This window comes from Ovis aries, chromosome 3 (genome assembly GCF_016772045.2).
Source record: "Ovis aries strain OAR_USU_Benz2616 breed Rambouillet chromosome 3, ARS-UI_Ramb_v3.0, whole genome shotgun sequence".
NCBI classification, from domain to species: Eukaryota; Metazoa; Chordata; class Mammalia; order Artiodactyla; family Bovidae; genus Ovis; species Ovis aries.
In genome coordinates this window covers 57406986-57428803 of record NC_056056.1, presented here as the reverse complement: position 1 = coordinate 57428803, position 21818 = coordinate 57406986, and the positions used below count along the sequence as shown (strand labels likewise).

Genomic DNA, 21818 nt, shown 5'->3' with positions numbered 1-21818 from the left:
TCATGAATGCACTGCCTGACACTGGATTGTACATTTGTGTGTGTGATAGTTACACAGTCTGTGTCTGATTCTTTGCGACCCCATGGACTGTAGCTCACGAAGCTCCTTTGTCTGTGGGATTCTCCAGGCCAGAATACCAGAGTGGTTAGCTATTCCTTTCTCCAGGGGATCTTCCTGACCACTGATCAAACCCAGGTTTCCTGCATTGCAGGCAAACTCTTTACCATCTGAACCACCAGGCAAGCTCAGATTGTACATTTGAAAAGGGTTGATTGTATGTTTTGTGAATTTCACCTCAATAAGACAGACTCCAGTGGGGAAGGTGCTAGCCCTAGCTTTTTCTTTATTTCCTCTTCACCGCATGGGCCATGGCAGCCCTGCCCTGATAGGACCAGCTTCCTCAGTTGGAAGATGAGGGAGGCTGGTGTGTCTGTCTGTCCAGAGCCTTCCTGAGCTGAATCTGTCCATCTTCACCCTCTCCTTTCACTGCTGCACAGAAGCCAACACCAACCAGTTCTCTACCTGGTCTCGTACCAACCCAACATCTCAAATGTGGCCCCTCTTGAGGAAGAGGGTGTTGACTTCCCTCTCCCAGGTTGAGGCCCCTGTGAGCACAGACCCCACCCTCACCCTGGAAGGTCTAGGTCCCACTCACCCCAGTTGCTTGGACTTTGAGTCTAGGAGTGGACCGAGCAGGGAGAGGATGGACATGATGGTGACCAAGAGTGACCCCCCCCAAGGGCTCTTCAGTGCTTTCCTCCCTTCCTAGTTTTCAGAGTATGCTTCTAGAACTGGATTGGCCAGTACTAGTCCCCAGTCCTGTCTCCCAACCCCGCCCCTTCCAGACTTCTTCCCCCAGACAGGGCAGAGAGATGACAAGAACCTCCCCCCAAACTAAGATGCACTGGACACTGGAAAGAGTAACAGTGATGGTGGGACCTGGTGGGGAGGAGGGAGGCCCAAAGACAGAGAGGTCCATTGTCCAGGAGGGGAAGGAAAGCCACAGGCCCTGTCCTGTGACACTGACTGTGTCCAGCCACGCGACACGGTGAGAAATGCTCACCCCCTCAGGACTGCTAAGACCCAGAGGCTCTGCTAAGTTCCAGAAGGACAGTGGCAGACAAAAGACAAATAGAACTTGCAGAACCACAGGAGAAGGAAGAGCAATTTAGTTCCTCCACCCTCCCCCACCCCTCCCTTCCAGACTACAACAGGGCCATGGAAGAGAAATGCCAATGATGGTGGGGTGGGAGGAGGGGAGGATTTAGATTTCTAAATAGTCTGCATAGGAACACTGCATGTCTCAGCTAACATTTCCTGCAAAAAGTAATTTTAAAAAATGGCAAGGGGCTTGCCTGGTGGCTTGGTGGTAAAGAATCCACCTGACAATGCTGGAGACAAGGGCTCAATCCCTGAGCCAGGAAGATCCCACATGCCACAGAACAACTTAGCTTGTGTGTCACAACTATCAAGTCTGTGCTCTAGCGCCCAGGAGCCGCAACTACTGAAGCCCAAAGGCCCTAGAGCCCATACTCCGCAACAAGAGAAGCCACTGGAATGAGAAACTCGCACACTGCAACTATAGCATAGCCCTTGCTTGCCACAACTAGAGAAAAGCCCACTCAGCAATGAAGACCCAGCACAGCCAAAAGTTTTCAAAAAAAGAAAAAGAATGAAAGACAATGGCAAGACCCAGAGAGGACACTTAGGAGTCTTACATACCACCCTAAAATGCTGGGAAGGCCTTGAATTTTCCATACTCCAAGAGAAAATTCCTGCTCTTGAGACCCATGATGGAACAAGAGGCGATAAAAAACAAGCAAACAGTTTCCATCCTTCTTCTCCAATCCTATGCTCTCTACCCCTCCAACAGCTTGGGCCTCCAATGGGAGAGTTCTGCCAGAGAGTGTCCTGGGAAGAAATGAAATAGAAGGGCCAAAGGCACAGTGGAAAGGGAGAAAGGACCTCACACGCGTAGGGATACCAAACGGTCTTTATTGCCCACTGGCCACCCTCAGTTCCATCAGTTTTCCAGCCATGTGCTAGGCCCTCTGGGTCTCTCCAACCAACTCTGAGGACCCCTGAAATGCAGCCACAGTCCAGCTCTCTCTTTCTGGAGACCAAGGTGTTCCCTGGGGTAGACAGGGGGCTTCAGAGTGCAGGGCAGCAGGACCGAGCAGCATTCCACATGAAGAAGGACAGGAGAGAGGGCCCCCCTTGGCATGCACCACGGGAGGTGGTGGCCGAGGAGGAGGGCAGGGAGGGAGGGGTTCCCTAAGTTGGGATGGCGCCGGTGGCAAAAAGCACGATGAAGAGGACGATGATAAAAACAATCACACAGATGAGGACAATCATCTTCACGTTCTTCCACCAGAACTTCCGAGCCACCTTCTGTGACGTCGTCTTGAAGTGCTCTGACTGTTGGGGATAAGGCAGACAGAGACCCACATGCCATCCATCTAAATATTGAAGTGCTAAGTGGAGGTAACAGATTGCTAAGTAAGACAGCTTATGTCCTCCTATCTTGACAAATGTACCTTCAGAACCATCTGGTGGGCCAAGTTCAAATTTAGAATTCGTGGGGCTCCCTCTGGTCCCCCGCCCTCCCCCTTCTTTTCTCACCCCTGCCTTGCCCTGTCCTCCACATTGGGCTTTTAAAACATGCTTCCACCCAGGCTTGTGACAAGGGCAGCACAACCTGCCCTTAGGAGGGCAGACAATCGGGCTGAGGGGGCGCAGGCTCCAGGGGGCACATATCTTCCTGGTTTTATGGCTTCTGACCCCATGAGGACTGCCGAAGCCAGAGGAGAGGGTCAGGGCAGTACAGGGGCTGGAGTTGAGGGCAAGTGTCCTTCCTTCTCCCAGCATGAGTTGCAAAAATTGTCTCCTTGGGCCCTGCTCCCCAGATCGGGCTGAGGACAGAAACACTACGTCTCCAGAAGTTAAACGAGCAACACTCAAGATTACACGCAGGACTCCAAAAGCCATGCCAGTCTCTCCCTGTGGACATGGAATCTTAGGCTCCAGACCTCTGCTGAACTTTAGAGTCACTCCTTTCCTGAGCAGCTGGCTTTGGCCTCTAGCTGGAGAGACAGGAGAATATCTAGCTAGATGTGTGGGAGATATTATTCTAGCCTTCAGCTAGCAGAAGAGTCTGGGATCAAAGACTTTTACTGCTCTTCCCAGCTTCTTTTTAAAGCTGGCTCAGCAAGACTCTAACAGTTTTTCACCGCCTGCCTAAAAACCTTGGGGAAGGCCAGCGGCCCTAAGAGGATGTTCTGGGGCCAATATTTTTGCCCTGGGATGGCCAGATCCAAATGAGAGTCAAGGGCAGCCTTCAAAGGGAAAGTCAGTTTCATAGGAGAGAAACTTGAGAAAGCACAGGCTGACTGAGCCGTCTGTCTCAGAAAATGCCTCCATGGATCCACTCCCACACTCCCAAATCTGTCCTTAAACCCAATTCCAATCAGTGGAGTACAGCAGAATCAGAAGTGGGACTCAGCTCACGTCAATTCCCAGCACACATGAAAAGACAGACTTCCCTCCTTCACTCTGCCACCATGATCACCACGCCCCCAGTAATCTTCCTTCCCCCTCTTCCTCTCATCCCCTGGGAGTGAGTTGGGGGTGGGGGGGCTCCCCAGGGGGTAGGGTGAGGGGCTCCCTGTCATCTCACTGTGGCTTCCAGATCCTCTGTCTTGTTGCGAAGGTGGTCCAAGTTCTCTCCCCGGGCCAGGATCCGCTCCACATTCTGGGTCATGATATTCTTGACCCCTTCCACTTCATCCCTGAGGTTCCGCACACGGTCATCTCCTCCACCGCCACTGGCCTCCTGGACAGCCACACAACGGGTTAATTAGGCCAAGAGCTGGAGGGACTGAGACCCAGCCTCAGAGGCCAGAGGAGGGGGAGGCCTGAGGTGGACTTTAGCTTTTTGCAATGCTTGAACTGTTTGCAAAGAAAATGTTTTTCTGTAGAACCGCGTAATCAAAACCAAATGCCTTTACAAGCCCCAGATGGTGAGAGCCATCCATGGTAGAAGACAGACAGGACCCAACTTCTTTGTGGATTCTCAGGGCCCTTGACAGAACAAGAAGTAACATCAAACCCCTCTCCACTGCTTCCTTGTTCCTCAGAGAGGGTCAGAGGAGACAGCTGAGCCAGTACTTCCCAATGCACAGCTCCACCACTATGTACGAAATTCCCAGGTCCCAGGGGTCCTCATTAAAAATGCCTGTGCTGGGTGCAGACCACCCTCACCAAGGCCATCCTCCCTCTCAGACAGTGGCTGGAGAGCTGCTCCGGCCTTCCAGGCAGCCTGGCTGTGGCAACCAGGCTCCAAGTCCCTCACAAGGCCCCAGGAGAGAGAACAGTTGGGCCACAAACTTCTGCTTTCCCCACCACTTAGCACCACGCGCAAGCACCAGGCCATGGCCTGCTCAGGCAAGTATAAAAAGAAAACAGACAGCCTTGGTGTTGGGGGAAATGGAGGGCAAGTCCTCCCAGGCTATAGCCTCGTCCCCAGGCTTCATGATAAGGTTTTTGAACAGGGAGGGGAAAACACTGTTAAGCTCCTCCCTCCCTGACCCACTCGAATTCCAGAAACAGATCAGGGGTGGGGGTCGAAACTATTGATAGATAATCACAGAGAATCAATTTCTGAGTCTTTTACAAACCCTCAGCTCTCTTCCCCTGGGGTGGCAGATTCCTTGGACTCAGTAGAGAGACAAATTCTTTGGGTTTCGGTACAGGGATAAAGTGAGAAGCAGAGGGGGATTCCAGCCGATAGGCTGGGCTCTGCCTTCGGAACCGCACAGGCACAGCCCAGGAATGTCACAAAAGCCGCAGGCCGGCAGCGGCTGGAGGAGGAGATGAATTAGGTTCCAGCCACCCGAAGCACCGAAGCCCACTCCAGATCAGCTCAGGGGTCAGGAGAGGGAGGGAGCAGAGAAAGAGCAGGAACACCCACGCAGGCAGCTCAGACCTATTTGCCTCCAAGCTGTCAAAGAAGAGACCTCTCTGGCAGCCGCTGGCCCAGCCCTTCGACTTTGCCAACCAACTTTCTTTGGGTAATCCCCGACCCCTTCTTCGTTTCCAGCTTTCTCACCATGTTTCCAAGCGGCTCGGGCCTGCCGGCAGCTGAACTCGTTGACTACTCGGTTTCCTCCCAGGCGGCCGTCGGTTCACTTCCTGCTTGTCCAACTTTCAGCCCGCCCCCGTCCACCTCGCATCCCAGCGGCTCCGGCCACACCTCGCTCAGGTTTTCCAGGTAGGCAGGCACCCTGCGCTGCCCTCCCAGTCTCCTCCGGAGCCGGGGCTTAGGCTTAAAGCGACAGGGTTCCCGGGCACCACATTTCTTCTAACTTAGGAACAAGAAAAGATCAGGCAGCCTTCCTAGGTTTCCGGATGTAGAAAGGGCAGCCGTCTCCTTTTTAAACATTTTTATTATTATTATAATTTTTTTGGCCGCACACGCAGCATACAGGCTCTTAGTTTCCCAACAGGGCTGGAACTGCTTCCCCTGCAGTGAAAGCGAAGAGTCAACCACTGCAGGGCTAGAGAAGTCTCTCACTTTTAAAAAAACAACTTTTTTTAATGTCCTCAGTATCTGATCCCCAATTGTTAAAGAATGAAATCAACCCTAAGCACTCTGTCAGACCTTATTCACGTGGAAACAGAATGCAGATATGAACATTTCTTACTGGACAACCCTTGTTCCCAAGTTTTTTAGTGCAGAAAGCATTGAAACCCCCAAAGTCTGAAATGCTGTGATCCTGGGCTCTGGTGTGAGAAGCTGCAGACCCTGAGTGAACCTCTTCACATCTCTGTTCTTTGCAGATGCTGATCCTGACCTCAGAGGGTGGTGGTATGGAGTAAAAGAAAAGCTTACACCATGTACCTAGCACAGCCTGGAACAAAGGGCTGCCCACTGCTCAAATCAGGAAATGATGCTGGGTCACCAACTCTCCTATTCTAGAGTTCAACCGTCCTGCACGTCCCTTCGGGGGCCACCTCGAGGGATACGGAACCCCAACAGAAATGAGCAGGTGACTGCCCTATGGACCAGAGAGGGGGCCCAGGGCAAAGGATTTTTCCACTGACCTGGCTGCAGGCCAGAGAAAATCCACCCTTCCCGGATCGTGTTTATCAAGACAGAAAAACAATAACAGACCCGTTCAGAAGGAAACAAACATTCCTGTCCCATCCCAGAAGTAACAGTTCCAAGAGGGAAATGGCAGCTTCTCTTGACAAATGCTTTCTCTTTTTTTTGGACAAACTTTTTTTTAAAGACCTTAATAAATTTCGGACCTCCGTAGCATTTGAAGACCCTTTATTATAGCTTCCCAGGTGGTGCTAGTGGTAAGGGACCCATCTGCCAGTGCAGGAGACATAAAGAGATGCAGGTTCCATCGCTGGGTCAGAATATCCCCTGGAGGAGGGCATGGCAACTCTAGTATTCTTGCCTGGAGAATCCCATGGTCAGAGGAGCCTGATGGGCTACAGTCCACGATCTGCAAAGAGTCACACACAATTGAAGTGACTTAGCATGCACACACCTGAATTTTGATGGATAGTATCAGCCTGCTTTCACAGAGAACGTGGTACCCCACTCCTCATCATTCTTAAAAAGGCAACAGTGAAGTGAAGCAGAGGCGGGTCAGTATCTTTGATCTATCCTCTTTTTAAAATTATTATTAAATTTTTGGGCTACACTGGATTTTCCTTGGGGCAAGTGGGCTTTCTCTCGTTGTGGGATGCGGGGACTTCTGCATTGCAGTGCTCAGGCTTCTCTTGTTGCGGAGCATGAGATCTAGAGTGTGCGGGCTCAGTAGTTACCCTCGGCATGTGGGATCTTAGTTTTTGAACCCGGGATCACAACTGCATCCCCTGAATTGGAAACTAGAAGTCCTAACCAATGGACCACCAGAGAAGTCCCTGTTGATATATACTATCATTGTCCAGTACAGTAGCCACTAACCACAAGTAGCTGTTGAACATGTGAAATGTGGCTCGTCTGACTGAGGTGAGATGTAAAACACACCAGATTTAAAAGACTTATTATGAGAGAGAGACTGTAAATATCACTTTAGTAATTTTATATATTCATCAATATATAAAATTGAAAAAATATTTTGGATCTTTTTCCTTTTTTCTTTTTTCTAAAATTTGTAACTTGCTTTATTTATTTATACTTTTGGCCATGCTGTACAACATGCCGGATCTTAGTTCCTCAATCAGGGATCAAACCCATACCTCCTGAAGTGAAAGCTCAGATTCCTAACCAATGGATGACCAGGGAAGTGCCAAGTCCTTTATTTTTTATTGAATTATAGTTGATGTAAGTATTATCTGTTCAGTTCAGTTGCTCAGTCGTGTCTGACTCTTTGTGACCCCATGAATTGCAGCACGCCAGGCCTCCCTGTCCATCACCAACTCCCAGAGTTCACTCAAACTCACGCGTCCATCGAGTGGGTGATGTCATCCAGCCATCTCATCCTCTGTCGTCCCCTTCTCCTCCTGCCCCCAATCCCTCCCAGCATCAGAGTCTTTGCCAATGAGTCAACTCTTCGCATGAGGTAGCCAAAGTATTGGAGTTTCAGCTTTAGCATCATTCCTTCCAAAGAATACCCAGGACTGATCTCCTTCAGAATGGACTGGTTGGATCTCCTTGCAGTCCAAGGGACTCTCAAGAGCCTTCTCCAACACCACAGTTCAAAAGCATCAATTCTTTGGTGCTCAGCTTTCTTCACAGTCCAACTCTCACATCCATACAGGACCACAGGAAAAACCATAGCCTTGACTAGACAGACCTTAGTCGGCAAAGTAATGTCTCTGCTTTTGAATATGCCATCTAGGTTGGTCATAACTTTTCTTCCAAGGAGTAAGTGTCTTTTAATTTCATGCTGCAGTCACCATCTGCAGTGATTTTGGAGCCCAAAATAAAGTCTGACACTGTTTCCACTGTTTCCCCATCTATTTCCCATGACGTGATGGGACCAGATGCCATGATCTTCATTTTCCGAATGTTGAGCTTTAAGCCAACTTTTTCACTCTCCTCTTTCACTGTCATCAAGAGGCTTTTTAGCTCCTCTTCACTTTCTGCCATAAGGGTGGTGTCATCTGCATATCTGAGGTTATTGATATTTCTTCTGGCAATCTTGATTCCAGCTTGTGCTTCTTCCAGTCCAGCGTTTCTCATGATGTACTCTGCATATAAGTTAAATAAGCAGGGTGACAATATACAGCCTTGACGTACTCCTTTTCCTATTTGGAACCAGTCTGTTGTGCCATGTCCAGTTCTAATTGTTGCTTCCTGACCTGCATATAGGTTTCTCAAGAGGCAGGTCAAGTGGTCTGGTATTCCTATTTCTTTCAGAATTTTCCACAGTTGATTGTGATCCACACAGTCAAAGGCTTTGGCATCGTCAATCAAGAAGAAATAGATGTTTTTCTGGAACTCTTGCTTTTTCGATGATCCAGCAGATGTTGGCAATTTAATCTCTGGTTCGTCTGCCTTTTCTAAAGCCAGCTTGAACATCTGGAAGTTCACGTTTCACGTATTCCTGAAGCCTGGCTTGGAGAATTTTGAGCATTACTTTACTAGCGTTTGCTACTGCTGCTAAGTCACTTCAGTTGTGTCCGACTCTGTGTGACCCCATGGACGGTAGCCCACCAGGCTCCCCCGTCCCTGGGATTCTCCAGGCAAGAACACTGGAGTGGGTTGCCATTTCCTTCTCCAATGCATGAAAGTGAAAAGTGAAAGTGAAGTCTCTCAGTCATGTCTGACCCTCAGCGACCCCATGGACTGCAGCCTTCCAGGCTCCTCCATCCATGGGATTTTCCAGGCAAGAGTACTGGAGTGGGGTATCATTGCCTTCTCCAACTAGCATGTGAGATTGTGAGGTAGTCTGAGCATTCTTTGGCATTGCCTTTCTTTGGGATTGGAGTGAAAACTGACCTTTTCCAGTCCTGTGGCCACTGCTGAGTTTTCCAAATTTGCTGGCATACTGAGTGCAGTGCTTCCACAGCATCATCTCTCAGGATTTGAAACAGCTCAACTGGAATTCCATCACCTCCACTAGCTTTGTTCGTAGTGATGCTTTCTAAGGCCCACTTGACTTCACATTCCAGGATGTCTGGCTCTAGGTGAGTGATCACACCATCATGATTATCCGGGTCGTTAAGATCTTTTTTGTACAGTTCTTCTGTGTATTCTTGCCACCTATTCTTAATATCTTCTGCTTCTGTTAGGTCCATACCATTTCTGTCCTTTATCGAGCCCATCGTTGCATGAAATATTCCCTTGGTATCTCTGATTTTCTTGAAGAGATCTCTAGTCTTTCCCATTCTGTTGTTTTCCTCTATTTCTTTGTATTGATCACTGTTACAGGTATACAATATAATGATTCACAATTTTTAAAGGTTATACTCTATTTATAGTTATTATAGAGTCTTCCCTGGTGGCTCAGATGGTAAAGTGTCTGCCTGCAATGCAGGAGACCCAGGTTTGATCCCTGGCTTGGGAAGATCTCCTGGAGAAGGAAATGGCAACCCACTCCAGTACTCTTGCCTGGAGAATTCCACAGATGGAGGAGCCTGGTAGGCTACAGTCCATGGGGTTGCAAAGAGTCGGACACGACTGAGCGACTTCACTTTCACTTTCATAGTTATTATAAAATGTTAGCTGTATGCCCTATGTTGTATGATATATCCTTTTAGCTTATTTTGTACATAGTACCTCTTAATCTCCTCTCCCCTCTCTCTCCCCACCGCTAACTACTAGTTTGTTCTCTATGAGTCTGCTTCTTTGTTAAATTCAGTAGTTTGTTGTATTAATATTTTTTAGATTCCACATATAAATGATATCATACAGTATTTGTCTTTCTCTGTCTGACTTATTTCACTAAGCAGAATACCCTTGAGGTCCATTCATGTTGTTTTAAAAGGAAAAATTACATTCTCTTTCATGGTTGAGTAATATTCCATTGTGTGTGTGTGTGTATATATATATATATATATATATATATATATATATACACATGGCTTCCCTGGTGGCTCAGAGCATAAAGTGTCTGCCTGCAATGCAGGAGACCCAGGTTTGATCCTGGGTTGGGAAGATCCCTTGGAGAGGGAAATGACAACCCACTCCAGTATTCTTGCCTGGAGAGTCCCAGGGACAGAGGAGCCTGGCGAGCTATCGTCCATACCACATCTTCTTTATCCATTTATATGTTAATAGACACTTAGGATATATTGAGTTAACTTAAAACATATTGGTAAAATTAATTTCACCTGTTTCTTTTCTCTTTTAATTTGGCTAATAGAAAATGTTTAATTACCAATGTGGCTCAAATTATATTTCTACAGACACTGATCTATACTTTAACATTTTTGTGACATTGGACAGATTTATGTAACATCTCTAAGCTCCATTCTGTGCCTGGTACTTAAAAAATTGTCAGTAAATGGTGGCTTTTGTGATTACTCAGAATTCTAGAAGCTAAGTGAATTGGTGGGTAAGGGAACATGAGAGATGCCAAGAAACAAAGACCAGAGTAGGATGTTTGAGGGGAACAGGAAGAAATGGAAGAGGATTCCCTGGATGGGAATTCCCTGGATGTTCCTTGTTGTAAGGAGAGTTACAACAGTTGAGCTATCGGGTCTGGTATGCCACCCCAAACCCTGGACATACATTGATGTCCCTGAGGGAGCTGACCCTTAGCCTAGATCTAGCAACTGTCAGGGAGATTCAGCAGCGCCTATGGTTGGGCCTGTAGCCCGTTCGTCGTCATCTTCACTTTACAGAACTGTGTCCTCGTCTTCACCTTACAGAACTGCTGCAGGCTTAGCCTCACCTGTACAAACACTGCATTGTGATCCTTTATCAGAAAACTATCTGGGGGCTTCCCTGCTGGCTCAGTGGCAAAGAATCCACCTGCTAATGCAAGAGATGTGGGTTCAGTCTCTGGCCTGGGATGATTCCACACGTCTTGGGGCGACTAAGCCCCGTGAGCCACAACTACTGAGCCTGGGCTCTAGAGCCTGGGCGCCACAACTATGGAAGTTCTTAAGTCCTAGAGCCCATGCTCTGCATCAAGAGAAGCCACAGCAATGAGAAGCCTGCCCACTGAGACAGAGTCACCCCCATGCGCCACAGCTAGAGAAAAGCCTGCACAGTAATGGGGACCCAAATGGCTTAGTAGTTAGGATTCTGGGTTTTCATTACTGTGGTCTGGGTTCAATCCCTGATTGGGGAATTGAGATACCACAAGCTAGTGTGGCCAAAATAAAGGAAGAGGATCTGGCTACCACCCTCACAAGGTAAGATATTCAGAAGGTACTGAATGGTACTCAATGAGCAGAAATAGTGCTGTGGGCAGGGAACAAGAGAACAGAAGTCACTGATTCCTTTAGTCAAGGAAGGCTCTATTCCAGGAGGAGGGGAGTGTCAGTCACTTTGTAAGGAAAAGACGCTATGTGATAGGAGCTGCAGCCAAAGAAGCAATTGGAGTATGCTGAAGAGTCTTCTCAGTCCCTGCGTGATCGGATTTGGGCATCAGTTCCCCTGCTGCCTGGCTGTGGCATGCATCCTTGTGTGCTCAGTCGATTCAGCTGTGTCTGATTTTGCAACCCCAACTTTGTAACTGTAGCCCATCAGGCTCCTCTGTCCATGGAATTCTCCAGGCAAGAATACTAGAGTGGGTTGCCATTTCCTTCTCCAGGGAATCTTCCTGACCCCGGGATCGAACCAGAATCTGTTATGTCTATTGCACTGGCAGGCAGGTTCTTTACCACTAGAGCCACCTAGGAAGCCGATTGTTGTGGAGTCTTAGGCAAATCACTTCCCTCTGGGAGCTTTGGTTTCTTCATCTGCAAAATGGGAACAAGAATGAACGCTGTTTTGCGGGATTATTGTTAGGATTAAATAGTATGGGTACATATGTCTCTATTTCTGCTAAAGCGTATTACAAATGAAAAAGGAGACTAGTAGAACAAATGGAATGACAGAAGGGAAGAGGAATATAAACAGTCTGCAAAGCAATCAGGCAAGCTTTGCTGTACACTGGCATATACCCCAGTCTCATCTATGGCCCTAGTGGGCCGTTGACTCCTGTACCTTTCAGGGGAAAGGCTAGAGAACGAGGAAGCACATTCAGGAGGCTCAACTGGAATTGCTCCTGAAAGATCATAAACGTCTCACCACTGCCAAGGCCTCTTTTGTCTCCCTCTTTATAGACTGTTACACAACGAGTCACCCCCATCTCTCCCAAGGTGCTCTCTTTCTTTCTGACCTTGCCCTTAGAACTGGAAGGTTCTGCCCTTGGCTATTCTCTGACTCCTCTCTCCTAGAGCAATAGTTCTGTCTGGGGTTGATCTTGCCCTCCAGCGAATGTGACAATGTCTAGACACATTTTTGGTTGACACAACTGATAGGGGTAATGGTGCTACTGGCATCTAGTGGATAGAAGCCAAGGATGCTTAACTTCCTACAATGTCATGGATAGCCCACGACCCCCACCCCAAAGACAAAGAATATACAGACCAAATGTCAATACTGCCAAGGTTTAGAAACCTTGCTCTCCCTAGGGAAGTGTACTCAGTGCCTTTACAGTTTCAACAGCCATTTAAGGACGATCCCCAAATCTGTGAGTGCGTGCATGCTAAGTCGCTTCAGTTGTGTCTGACTCTTTGAAACCCTATGGACTGTAGCTCACCAGGTTCCTCTCTCCCTGGGATTCTCCAGGCAAAAATACTGGAGTGGGTTGCCATGCCCTGCTACAGGGAATTTTCCCGACCTAGGAATCGAACCCTCATCTCTTCTCGTCTCATGCATTGGCAGGCAAGTTCTTTACCACTAGCACCCACCTGGGAAGCCCTGAGCTACTTGAGAAGGACCATCCCCCTCCAAATGCCATACCTCTCTCTAATTGCCACTGCTGCCTCTCCAATGTCCTGGACAGTCCACAGACACACCCGACAGCCAAACCAAACCCTTTATCTTTTTCTCATGTTCTTCCTCCTGAATAGTACTCCCATTCTACCACTGTCCCAAGTTAGAAACCCCTAAGCCATCCTATACACACAATCAATCAGTTCAGTTCAGTTCAGTAGCTCAGTTACGTCCAACTCTTTGTAACCCCATAGACTGCAGCATGCCCGTTTCCCTGTTCATTACCAATTCTCGGAGTTTACTCAAACTCATGTCCATAGAGCTGGTGATGCCATCCAACCATCTCATCCTCTGTTGTCCCCTTCTCCTCCTGTCTTCAATCTTTCCCAGCATCAGTGTCTTTTCTAATGAGTCAGTTATTCACCTCAGGTGGCCAAACTATTGGAGCTTCAACTTCAGCATCAGTCCTTCCAATGAATATTAAGGACTGGTTTCCTTTAGGATTGACTGATGTGATCTCTTTGCAGTCCAAGCAACTCTCAAGAGTCTTCTTCAGCATGACTGTTCAAAAGTATCTATTCTTCGGTGCTCAGCTTTCTTTATGGTTCAATTCTCACATCTGTACATGACTACTGGAAAAACCATAGCTTTGACTAGACAGACCTTTGTCGACAAAGTAATGTGTCTCTGCTTTTTAATATGCTGTCCAGGATGGTCATAACTTTTCTTCCAAGGAGCAAGACTCTTTTAATTTCATGGCTGCAGTCACTGTCTGCAGTGATTTTAGAGCCCAAGAAAATAAAGTCTGTCACTGTTTCCATTGTTTCCCCATCTATTTGCCATGAAGTGATGGGACCAGAGGCCGTAATCTTAGTTTTTTGAATGTTGAACTTTAAGCCAGCTTTTTCACTCTTTCACTTTCATCAAGAGGCTCTTTAGGTCCTTTTCACTTTCTGCCATAAGGGTGGTGTCATCTGCATATCTGAGACACCACTAAGTCTTAGTCTCTCAAATATATCATCCTTTTCATACCAGCTTCTGCTTCCTAGGTAATGCCAGGATGATCTCTTCTCTGATCCACCTCCAAACTGACTATCTTCTCCCATCCATTCTTTCTATGGTTGCTCCTTATCTTCCTAAAACACCAATTTGAGAATGCAGCACCCTACCCCCAGGGTAAAGCCTAAACTCCTTAGTCTGGTATGCTAAGCTTGTTCTAAACCTGCTTTTTGAAGATTATCTCTCAAGAGACTCACCTTCCAGCCCCCTAGCCATACTAAATTACCTGTCCTTCCCAAAACAAACCATCCCTTTTTACATCTTTGCTCAAGTGGACTTGCATCATTGAGACAAGTGAATATCCTGCTTCATTCATCATTGCTTCCATGAAGTCTTCCAGATTTCCCCACTGAAATTCAATTTCTTCCTCTTCTGATCACCATCACACCGTATCTTTTATAAAATCTACAATAAGCTTTACCATTAACTGCATGTGCATGTATGTGTGCTAAGTCACTTTAGTCATGTCTGACTCTTTGCGACCCTATGGACTGAGCCTGCCAGGCTCCTCTGTCCATGGGATTCTCCAGGCAAGTGTACTGGAGTGGGTTGCCATGCTTGCCTCCAGGGGATCTTCCCCACCCAGGGATCAAACCCAAGTATCTTATCCTGCACTGGCAGCCAGTTCTTTACCACTAGCGCCACCTGGGAAGCCTCAAACTGCATACACATTAAAAAATATATTTATTTGGCTGTGGTCGGTCTTAGTTTTGGCTCATGGAATCTTCCTGGAAGATCAAGGGCTTCTCTCTCATTATGGCTTGTGGGTTCAGTAGTTGCAGCAAGGGATTTGTTGCCCCGCAACATGTGAGATCTTAGTTCCTCAACCAGAGGTTGAACCTAAGTCCCCTGCATTGAAAGGTAGATTTTTTTAAAAAATACATACACAATTATGTATTTATTTATGGTTGTGCTGGGTCTTTGTTGCTGCACACAGGCTTTTTCTAGTTGTGGCAAGTGGGGGCTACTCTTTGTTGCGGTGCACATTTCTCATTGCGATGGCCCTTCTTGTTGTGGAGCAGGGGCTCTAGGCAGAAGGGCTTCAGCAGTTTGCAGCACTCGGGTTCAATAGTTGTGTCCCAGGGGCTTTAGTTACCCTGGAATTTTCCCAGACGAGGGATTGAACCGGTGTCCCCTGTATTAGCAAGCAGATTCTTATCCACTGTACCACCAGAGAAGTCCCCTGCATACACATTTAAAAAATTTTATTTTTATTGGAATATAGTTGATTTACAATGTTGTTTGTTTCTGCCATACAGCAAAGTGAATCTGTTATACATATATCCATTCTTTATTCTTTCCCCATATAGGTCATTACAGAGTATTGAGTAGAGTTTTCTGTGCTATACAGTAGGTTATTAGTTATCTATTTTATATATACTAGTGTGTATGTGTCAATCCCAATCTCCCAATTTGACTTTTCCAAGACTCTTAAGTTCTGTGAAGGCAGGAGCTATGTCTTTACCTTGGTACTCCTAGTGGAAAATAACATATATCTGTACTTAGCAGGCACTCACTAAAAGTGTAGGGTATTGAGTTGAAAAATCTGAAAGGGGGCTTCTTTCTCTACAGTGCAGACAGAAATAGTTTTCATTAGGAAAGAACCATGAAGAAATTCCTTTTGTTTGTCCTTTAGTTGCTAAGTGGTGTCCGGCTCTTTTGCGACCCCAGGGATTGGAGCCCACCAGGCTCCTCTGTCTGATATTCTCCAGGCAAGAATACTGTGTGGGTTGCCATACTCTCCTCCAGGGGTCTTCCCGACTCAGGGATGAAACTTGCATCTCCTGCCTTGCAGGCAGATTCTTTACCACTGAGCCACCACAAATTTTGGAGTATTTTTGGATAAGTGAATGCTAAATGCCATGAGTCTCCAAAGTTTGGTCCTGAAAGGGTAAACCAGAAATCAACAGCTTGAACAAAAACAAGTTAAAATCATGGGATGGAGAGGTAAAGAGTTAATACATCTCGTTTATTACCTGCATTTCTCTATAGAGAATGCTTTCAGTTCACCCAGACTACTCAGAGTTTTTGACTTCCCTCTCCTCTCAAAATTGTACTCATTCTTTAAGGCCCAAGTTTTCAAAAAAAAATTTTCTGATTTCTCCAGTCATAATTCATTTCTTCCTCAGTGCTCTTATAGCAATTTGAACCTCATTTAAAACTTTCCTATATTCTATTTCCTATATTCATTATTATTTTATTATTTCTGTATGCTTTTATTATTACACTCCTTTATGACAGAGGCCACAACTGAATCATTTGTTTCCTCCTCTGTAACTTTTCCAGTTCTTCACAGTTCAGTTCAGTCGCTCAGTCGTGTCCGACTCTTTGCGACCCCATGAATCGCAGCACGCCAGGCCTCCCTGTTCATCACCATCTCCCGGAGTTCACTCAGACTCACGTCCATCGAGTCTGTGATGCCATCCAGCCATCTCATCCTCGGTTGTCCCTTCTCCTCCTGCCCCCAATCCCTCCCAGCATCAGAGTCTTTTCCAATGAGTCAACTCTTCTCATGAGGTGACCAAAGTACTGGAGTTTCAGCTTTAGCATCATTCCTTCCAAAGAAATCCCAGAGTTGATCTCCTTCAGAATGGACTGGTTGGATCTCCTTGCAGTCCAATGGACTCTCAAGAGTCTTCTCCAACACCACAGTTCAAAAGCATCAATTCTTTGGTGCTCAGCCTTCTTCACAGTCCAACTCTCACATCCATACATGACCACAGGAAAAACCATAGCCTTGACTAGACAGACCGTAGTCAGGAAAGTAATGTCTCTGCTTTTGAATATGCCATCTAGGTTGGTCATAACTTTTCTTCCAAGGAGTAAGGGTCTTTTAATTTCATGGCTGCAGTCACCATCTGCAGTGATTCTGAAGCCCAGAAAGATAAAGTCTGACACTGTTTCCACTGTTTCCCATCTATTTCCCATGAAGTGATGGGACCGGATGCCATGATCTTCGTTTTCTGAATGTTGAGCTTTAGGCCAACTTTTTCACTCTCCTCTTTCACTTTCATCAAGAGGCTTTTTAGCCCCTCTTCACTTTCTGCCATAAGGGTGGTGTCATCTGCATATCTGAGGTTATTGATATTTCTTCCGGCAATCTTGATTCCAGCTTGTGCTTCTTCCAGCCCAGCATTTCTCATGATGTACTCTGCACAGAAGTTAAAGAAGCAGGGTGACAATATACAGCCTTGACGTACTCCTTTTCCTATTTGGAACCAGTCTGTTGTGCCATGTCCAGTTCTAACTGTGCTTCCTGACCTGCATACAGATTTCTTAAGAGGCAGGTCAGGTGGTCTGGTATTCCCATCTCTTTCAGAATTTTCCACAGTTGATTGTGATCCACACAGTCAAAGGCTTTGGCATAGTCAATCAAGCAGAAATAGATGTTTTTCTGGAACTCTCTTGCTTTTCCATGATCCAGAGGATGTTGGCAATTTGATCTCTGGTTCGTCTGCCTTTTCTAAAACCAGCTTGAAAGTCAGGGAGTTCATGGTTCATGTATTGCTGAAGCCAGTTCTTCACACATAACATATAATCAACATTGAATGTAATGGAACCATCTAGAGACTTTCCTGGTTGGGGAACTAAGACCCTGGATGCCACACAGTGCAACCAAAAATTAAAAAATAAACAAAACAGATGGTCCAGTGGTTTTTAATCTGCCTCCCAATGCAGAGGATATGAGTTCAATCCCTGGTCAGGGAACTAAGATCCCACATACCTCGGGTAAATAAGCCCACACACGCAACTACTGACCCTTGTGCTCTAGAGCCTGTGCACGCAACTGGAGAGAAGCGCAGGTATTGCAAGGAAGACGCAGCACAGCCAAAATAAAAATGTGAAAGTGTCAGTCGCTCGGTCACATCTGACTCTTTGTGACCCCATGTACTATCTAGCCCACCAAGCTCCTCTGTCCATGAGATTCTCCAGGCGAGAATACTGGAGTGGGTTGCCATGCCCCTCTCCAGAAGATCTTCCCAACCCAGGGCTCGAACCGGAGTCTCCTGCATTGCAGGCGGATTCTTTACCATCTGAGCTGGCTCAGATGATAAATAAAATAAAAATAAATAGTTTTTAAAAAATGGAGCATTCTAGTATTTTTTTAATTTTTATATATTTATTTTTGGCTTCTCTGGGTCTTCATTGCTGCTCTCTGACTTCCTCCAGCTGCAGAGAGGAGGGGCTACTCTCCAGTAGTGTTTCTAGTAGCTGTAGCCCACGGGATCAGTAGCTGTGACAATGAGGCCCAGTTGCCTGAGGCATGTGGAACCGTCCCAGGCCAGGGATTGAACCCATATCCCCTAAATTGGCAAGTGGATTCTTAATGACTGGACCACCAAGGAAGTCCAGAGCCATCTAATTTTGAGTGATCCTAGAAAATCTGGCCTAAACTTCCCAATCCACAATGTATTCACCTGGACTGGGATTTGACAGTGGATTAAGAGATGCATCCCCTAAATATTAATAGATCTATGGCTTCCAAAGTGTTGTATCAGGATGACCTAGAAGTGGGCCAGACTTCAACAGCAGGAACACTTGGTGAATCCACCTGCCAGACACATCTGTGCCCAATAATCTCTACCACATCTACCCCTGCCAATTTTTTTGCTTTAGGATGGTGGTTCTCAGCACATGGTCCGTGAACCCCTGAAATCTTTAGGGGCAAAACTTAGTATAATAATACTGAGATGTTATTTCCCTTTTAAACTGTGTTAACATTTGAACTGATAATGCAAAGAAAAATGGGCAAAACTGTTGGCAACTTAGCAGGAGAGAGACCATGGTACCCAACTGCAGTAGTAGTCACTGCATTCCTCTCTGCCACACACTCACCACATTTAAAAAATGCCAATGTCAAGTAAGAACACTCTTGGAGCTTCCCTGGCGGTCCAGTGGTTAAGGCTCTGTGCTTCCACTGCAGGGGGTGCAGGTTTGATCCCTGCCTGGGGAAGTTTCTCATGCCAGGAGATGCAGCCAAAAAAAAAAAAAAATTAAAGAAAAAGGGGAAAAAAAGTTTTACAAAAAGAATGCTGTTAGTGAAGCAGTATAAAATTATTAATTTTATAAATTCCTGTCACTGGTGTACAGATCATTTTACTATTTTTTGTGAAGAACTGGAAAATATGAATACAATACTTCTGTATACCCAAATACAATGATAGTCTCATAGTTGTTCTAAGAAAGAACACTTGTGCAATTAAACTGAACTCAACTCACCTTTGTTTTCAAACTAATAGATTTTTTTTTGAGCAGTAGTTTCCATACACCCTTCATGCTCTCCCTGTTTCTCCTGTACTAACATTTTGTATTAGTGTGATATATTTGTGACAACTGATGAACTAATAATGATATTAATAACAAAGTTCATAGTTTACATTCAGTTCAGTTCAGTTCAGTCGCTCAGTCATGTCCAACTCTTTGCGACCCCATGAATTGCAGCACGCCAGGCCTCCCTGTCCATCACCAACTCCTGGAGTTCACTCAGACTTACATCCATTGAGTCAGTGATGCCATCCAGCCATCTCATCCTCTGTCATCCCCTTCTCCTCCTGCCCCCAATCCCTCCCAGCATCACAGTCCTTTCCAATGAGTCAACTCTTTGCATGAGGTGGCCAAAGTACTGGAGTTTCAGCTTTAGCATCATTCCCTCCAAAGAAATCCCAGGGCTGATCTCCTTCAGAATGGACTGGTTGGATCTCCTTGCAGTCAAGGGGTCACTATTTTTTAAATTTTATTAAAAAAAACTTTTAAATTTATTTTTCATTTGGCTTTGCCGGGTCTCAGTTGCAGCACACTGGATCTTTGATCTCTGTTGGGCATGCGTTGTATGGATGCTGAACAGAATTGAGTATATGGATTGCAGTTGCAGTGTATGGATTCTAGTTCCCTGACCAGAGATCAAACCCAGAGCCCCTGCATTGGGAGTCTTGGCAACTGGACTACCAGAAAAGTCCCTAGGGTTCATTCTTTATATTATACATTCTACGGGTCTTGATAAATATATAGCAACATGAATTCATCATGACACCATTAGAGTATCATACAGAATAGTTTCACTTCTCTAAAAATCCTCTGTGCTACATCTATTCATCTCTCCCTTCCTCCCCCACAACCTCTGGCAAACACCTATCTTTTTGCTATCTCCAAAGTTTTGCCTTTTCCAGGTTATCACATGGTATGTAGCCATTTCAGATTGGTTTCTTTCACTTAGCAATATGCATTTAAGATTCCTCCATGTCTTTGTGGATTGATAGCTCATTTCATTTTATTACTAAATATTCCATCATGTGGATGTGCTAGTTTACTTTATCCATTTACTTACTGAAGGAAATTTTGGTTTATTCCAAGTTTGGACAGTTATCAATAAAGCTGAGGTACATTCCTGTGCAGGTTTTGCGTGGGCATAAATTTTCAACTCATTTGAGTAAATACCAAGAAGCACAATTGCTGGATCATATGGTAAGAGTATGTTGAGTTTTGTAAGAAACTGCCTGTCTTCCAACTGTTTTGTATTCCTACCAGCAATGTAAGCAGAGTTTCTGTTGCTCCATTTCCTTACCAGCATTTATTGTTTTCAGAGCCTTGGATTTCTAGAATCTCACTGTTGTTTTTATTTTTTGGCCATGCTGTGGGGCTTGTGGGATCTTAGTTCCCAGGCCAGGGACTGAACCCAGGTCATGAAAGTGAAATTGCCCACTGGATCACCAGGGAATTGCCAAATGTGCAATATCCTAATAAGATATCAAGCATCTTTATTTTTGTCTTTTTTCTTTTAAACTGAACTACCATTTTACTTGAAAGGACATTGGACAGAAGAACTATGATTATTCAAACTGGTGCATTTAGCAAATACTTTATCAAAAATGAAAGGAACCTGTCCATTCAAGGAAAACAATAGATGGTATTTGTTGCCAATGGAAAAATTTGAGCTTTGAGGTGAAAACTAAAATTTGAGAAAACTTGTATCTGCCACTGTGTGCCTGGCAGCTTCCCAACACTTAAGAAACTTTACATTTAGAAGTGCTGCACAGCTTAGTTTTTAGATGGTCAGTATTTTCCAAATGACCATCTGTATGATTTTATAAAATTGTCAGGAGTAAAAGATCCATTCAAGTGTAAGATATACCAACAATTTTCTTAAACCTTCTATTTTATATTTGAGTATAGTTGATTAAGTGTTGTATTAGTTTCAGGTATATAGCAAAGTGATTCAGTTATACATGCACCTGTGAAGTGAAAGTGATAGTCACAGTCACTCAGTCGTTTCTGACTCTTTACAGTCCATGGATTTCTCCAGGCCAGAATACTGGAGTGGGTAGCCTTTCTCTTCTCCAGGGGATCCTCCCAAACCAGGGATCCAACCCAGGGATCCAACCCAGGTCTCCTGCATTGCAGGTGGATTCTTTACCAACTGAGCTGTCAGGAAAGTCCAAACATGCATCTACTCTCTCTCAAATCTTTCCCCAATTAGGTCATTGCATAATATTGAGCAGAGTTCCCTATGCTATACAGTAGGTCTTTATTGGTTATCCATTTTAAATATAGCAGTGTGTACATGTTGATTCTAAAGTCCCTAACTGTCCTCCCACTCATCCTTTCCCTGTGCAAGATAAACCAATGATTTTAATGTGTGTGTTAGTTGCTCAGTCGTGTCCGACTCTTTGTGACCCCATGGACTGTAGCCCGCCAGGCTCCTCTGTCCATGGGATTTTCCAGGCGAGAATAGTAAAGTGGGTTGCCATTTTCTCCTCCAGGGATCCTTGGCCATCCAGGGATCAAACCCGGGTCTCCTGAATTGCAGGCAGATTCTTTTAATGTCTAAGACACCCAGGGAAGCTTGATTTTATATAGTAAAGTTCATTAT

At 45.7% G+C, this 21818-nt stretch overlaps 1 protein-coding gene, 1 long non-coding RNA gene and 1 other non-coding gene across 3 annotated transcripts; 2 read left to right on the top strand and 1 right to left on the bottom strand.

The window, feature by feature from the left end:
• Positions 1-1975: 1975 nt before the first annotated feature.
• On the bottom strand, positions 1976-5195 carry VAMP8 (vesicle associated membrane protein 8). The gene is made up of 3 exons (XM_004005872.5): positions 5108-5195; positions 3677-3832; positions 1976-2418 (listed from the first exon to the last, which is right to left on the bottom strand). Exons 1-3 carry the CDS (start codon positions 5108-5110, stop codon positions 2275-2277), a joined length of 303 nt encoding a protein of 100 aa, XP_004005921.1. The 5' UTR covers positions 5111-5195; the 3' UTR covers positions 1976-2274.
• LOC121819037 (uncharacterized) lies at positions 4987-6316 on the top strand. Its single transcript, XR_006059168.2, has 2 exons — positions 4987-5269; positions 5839-6316. It is a non-coding gene; the product is annotated as an uncharacterized LOC121819037 (long non-coding RNA).
• A 3139-nt stretch (positions 6317-9455) lies between these two features.
• TRNAC-GCA (transfer RNA cysteine (anticodon GCA)) lies at positions 9456-9527 on the top strand. Its single transcript has one exon. It is a non-coding gene; the product is annotated as a tRNA-Cys (tRNA).
• The last annotated feature ends 12291 nt before the right edge of the window (positions 9528-21818 follow it).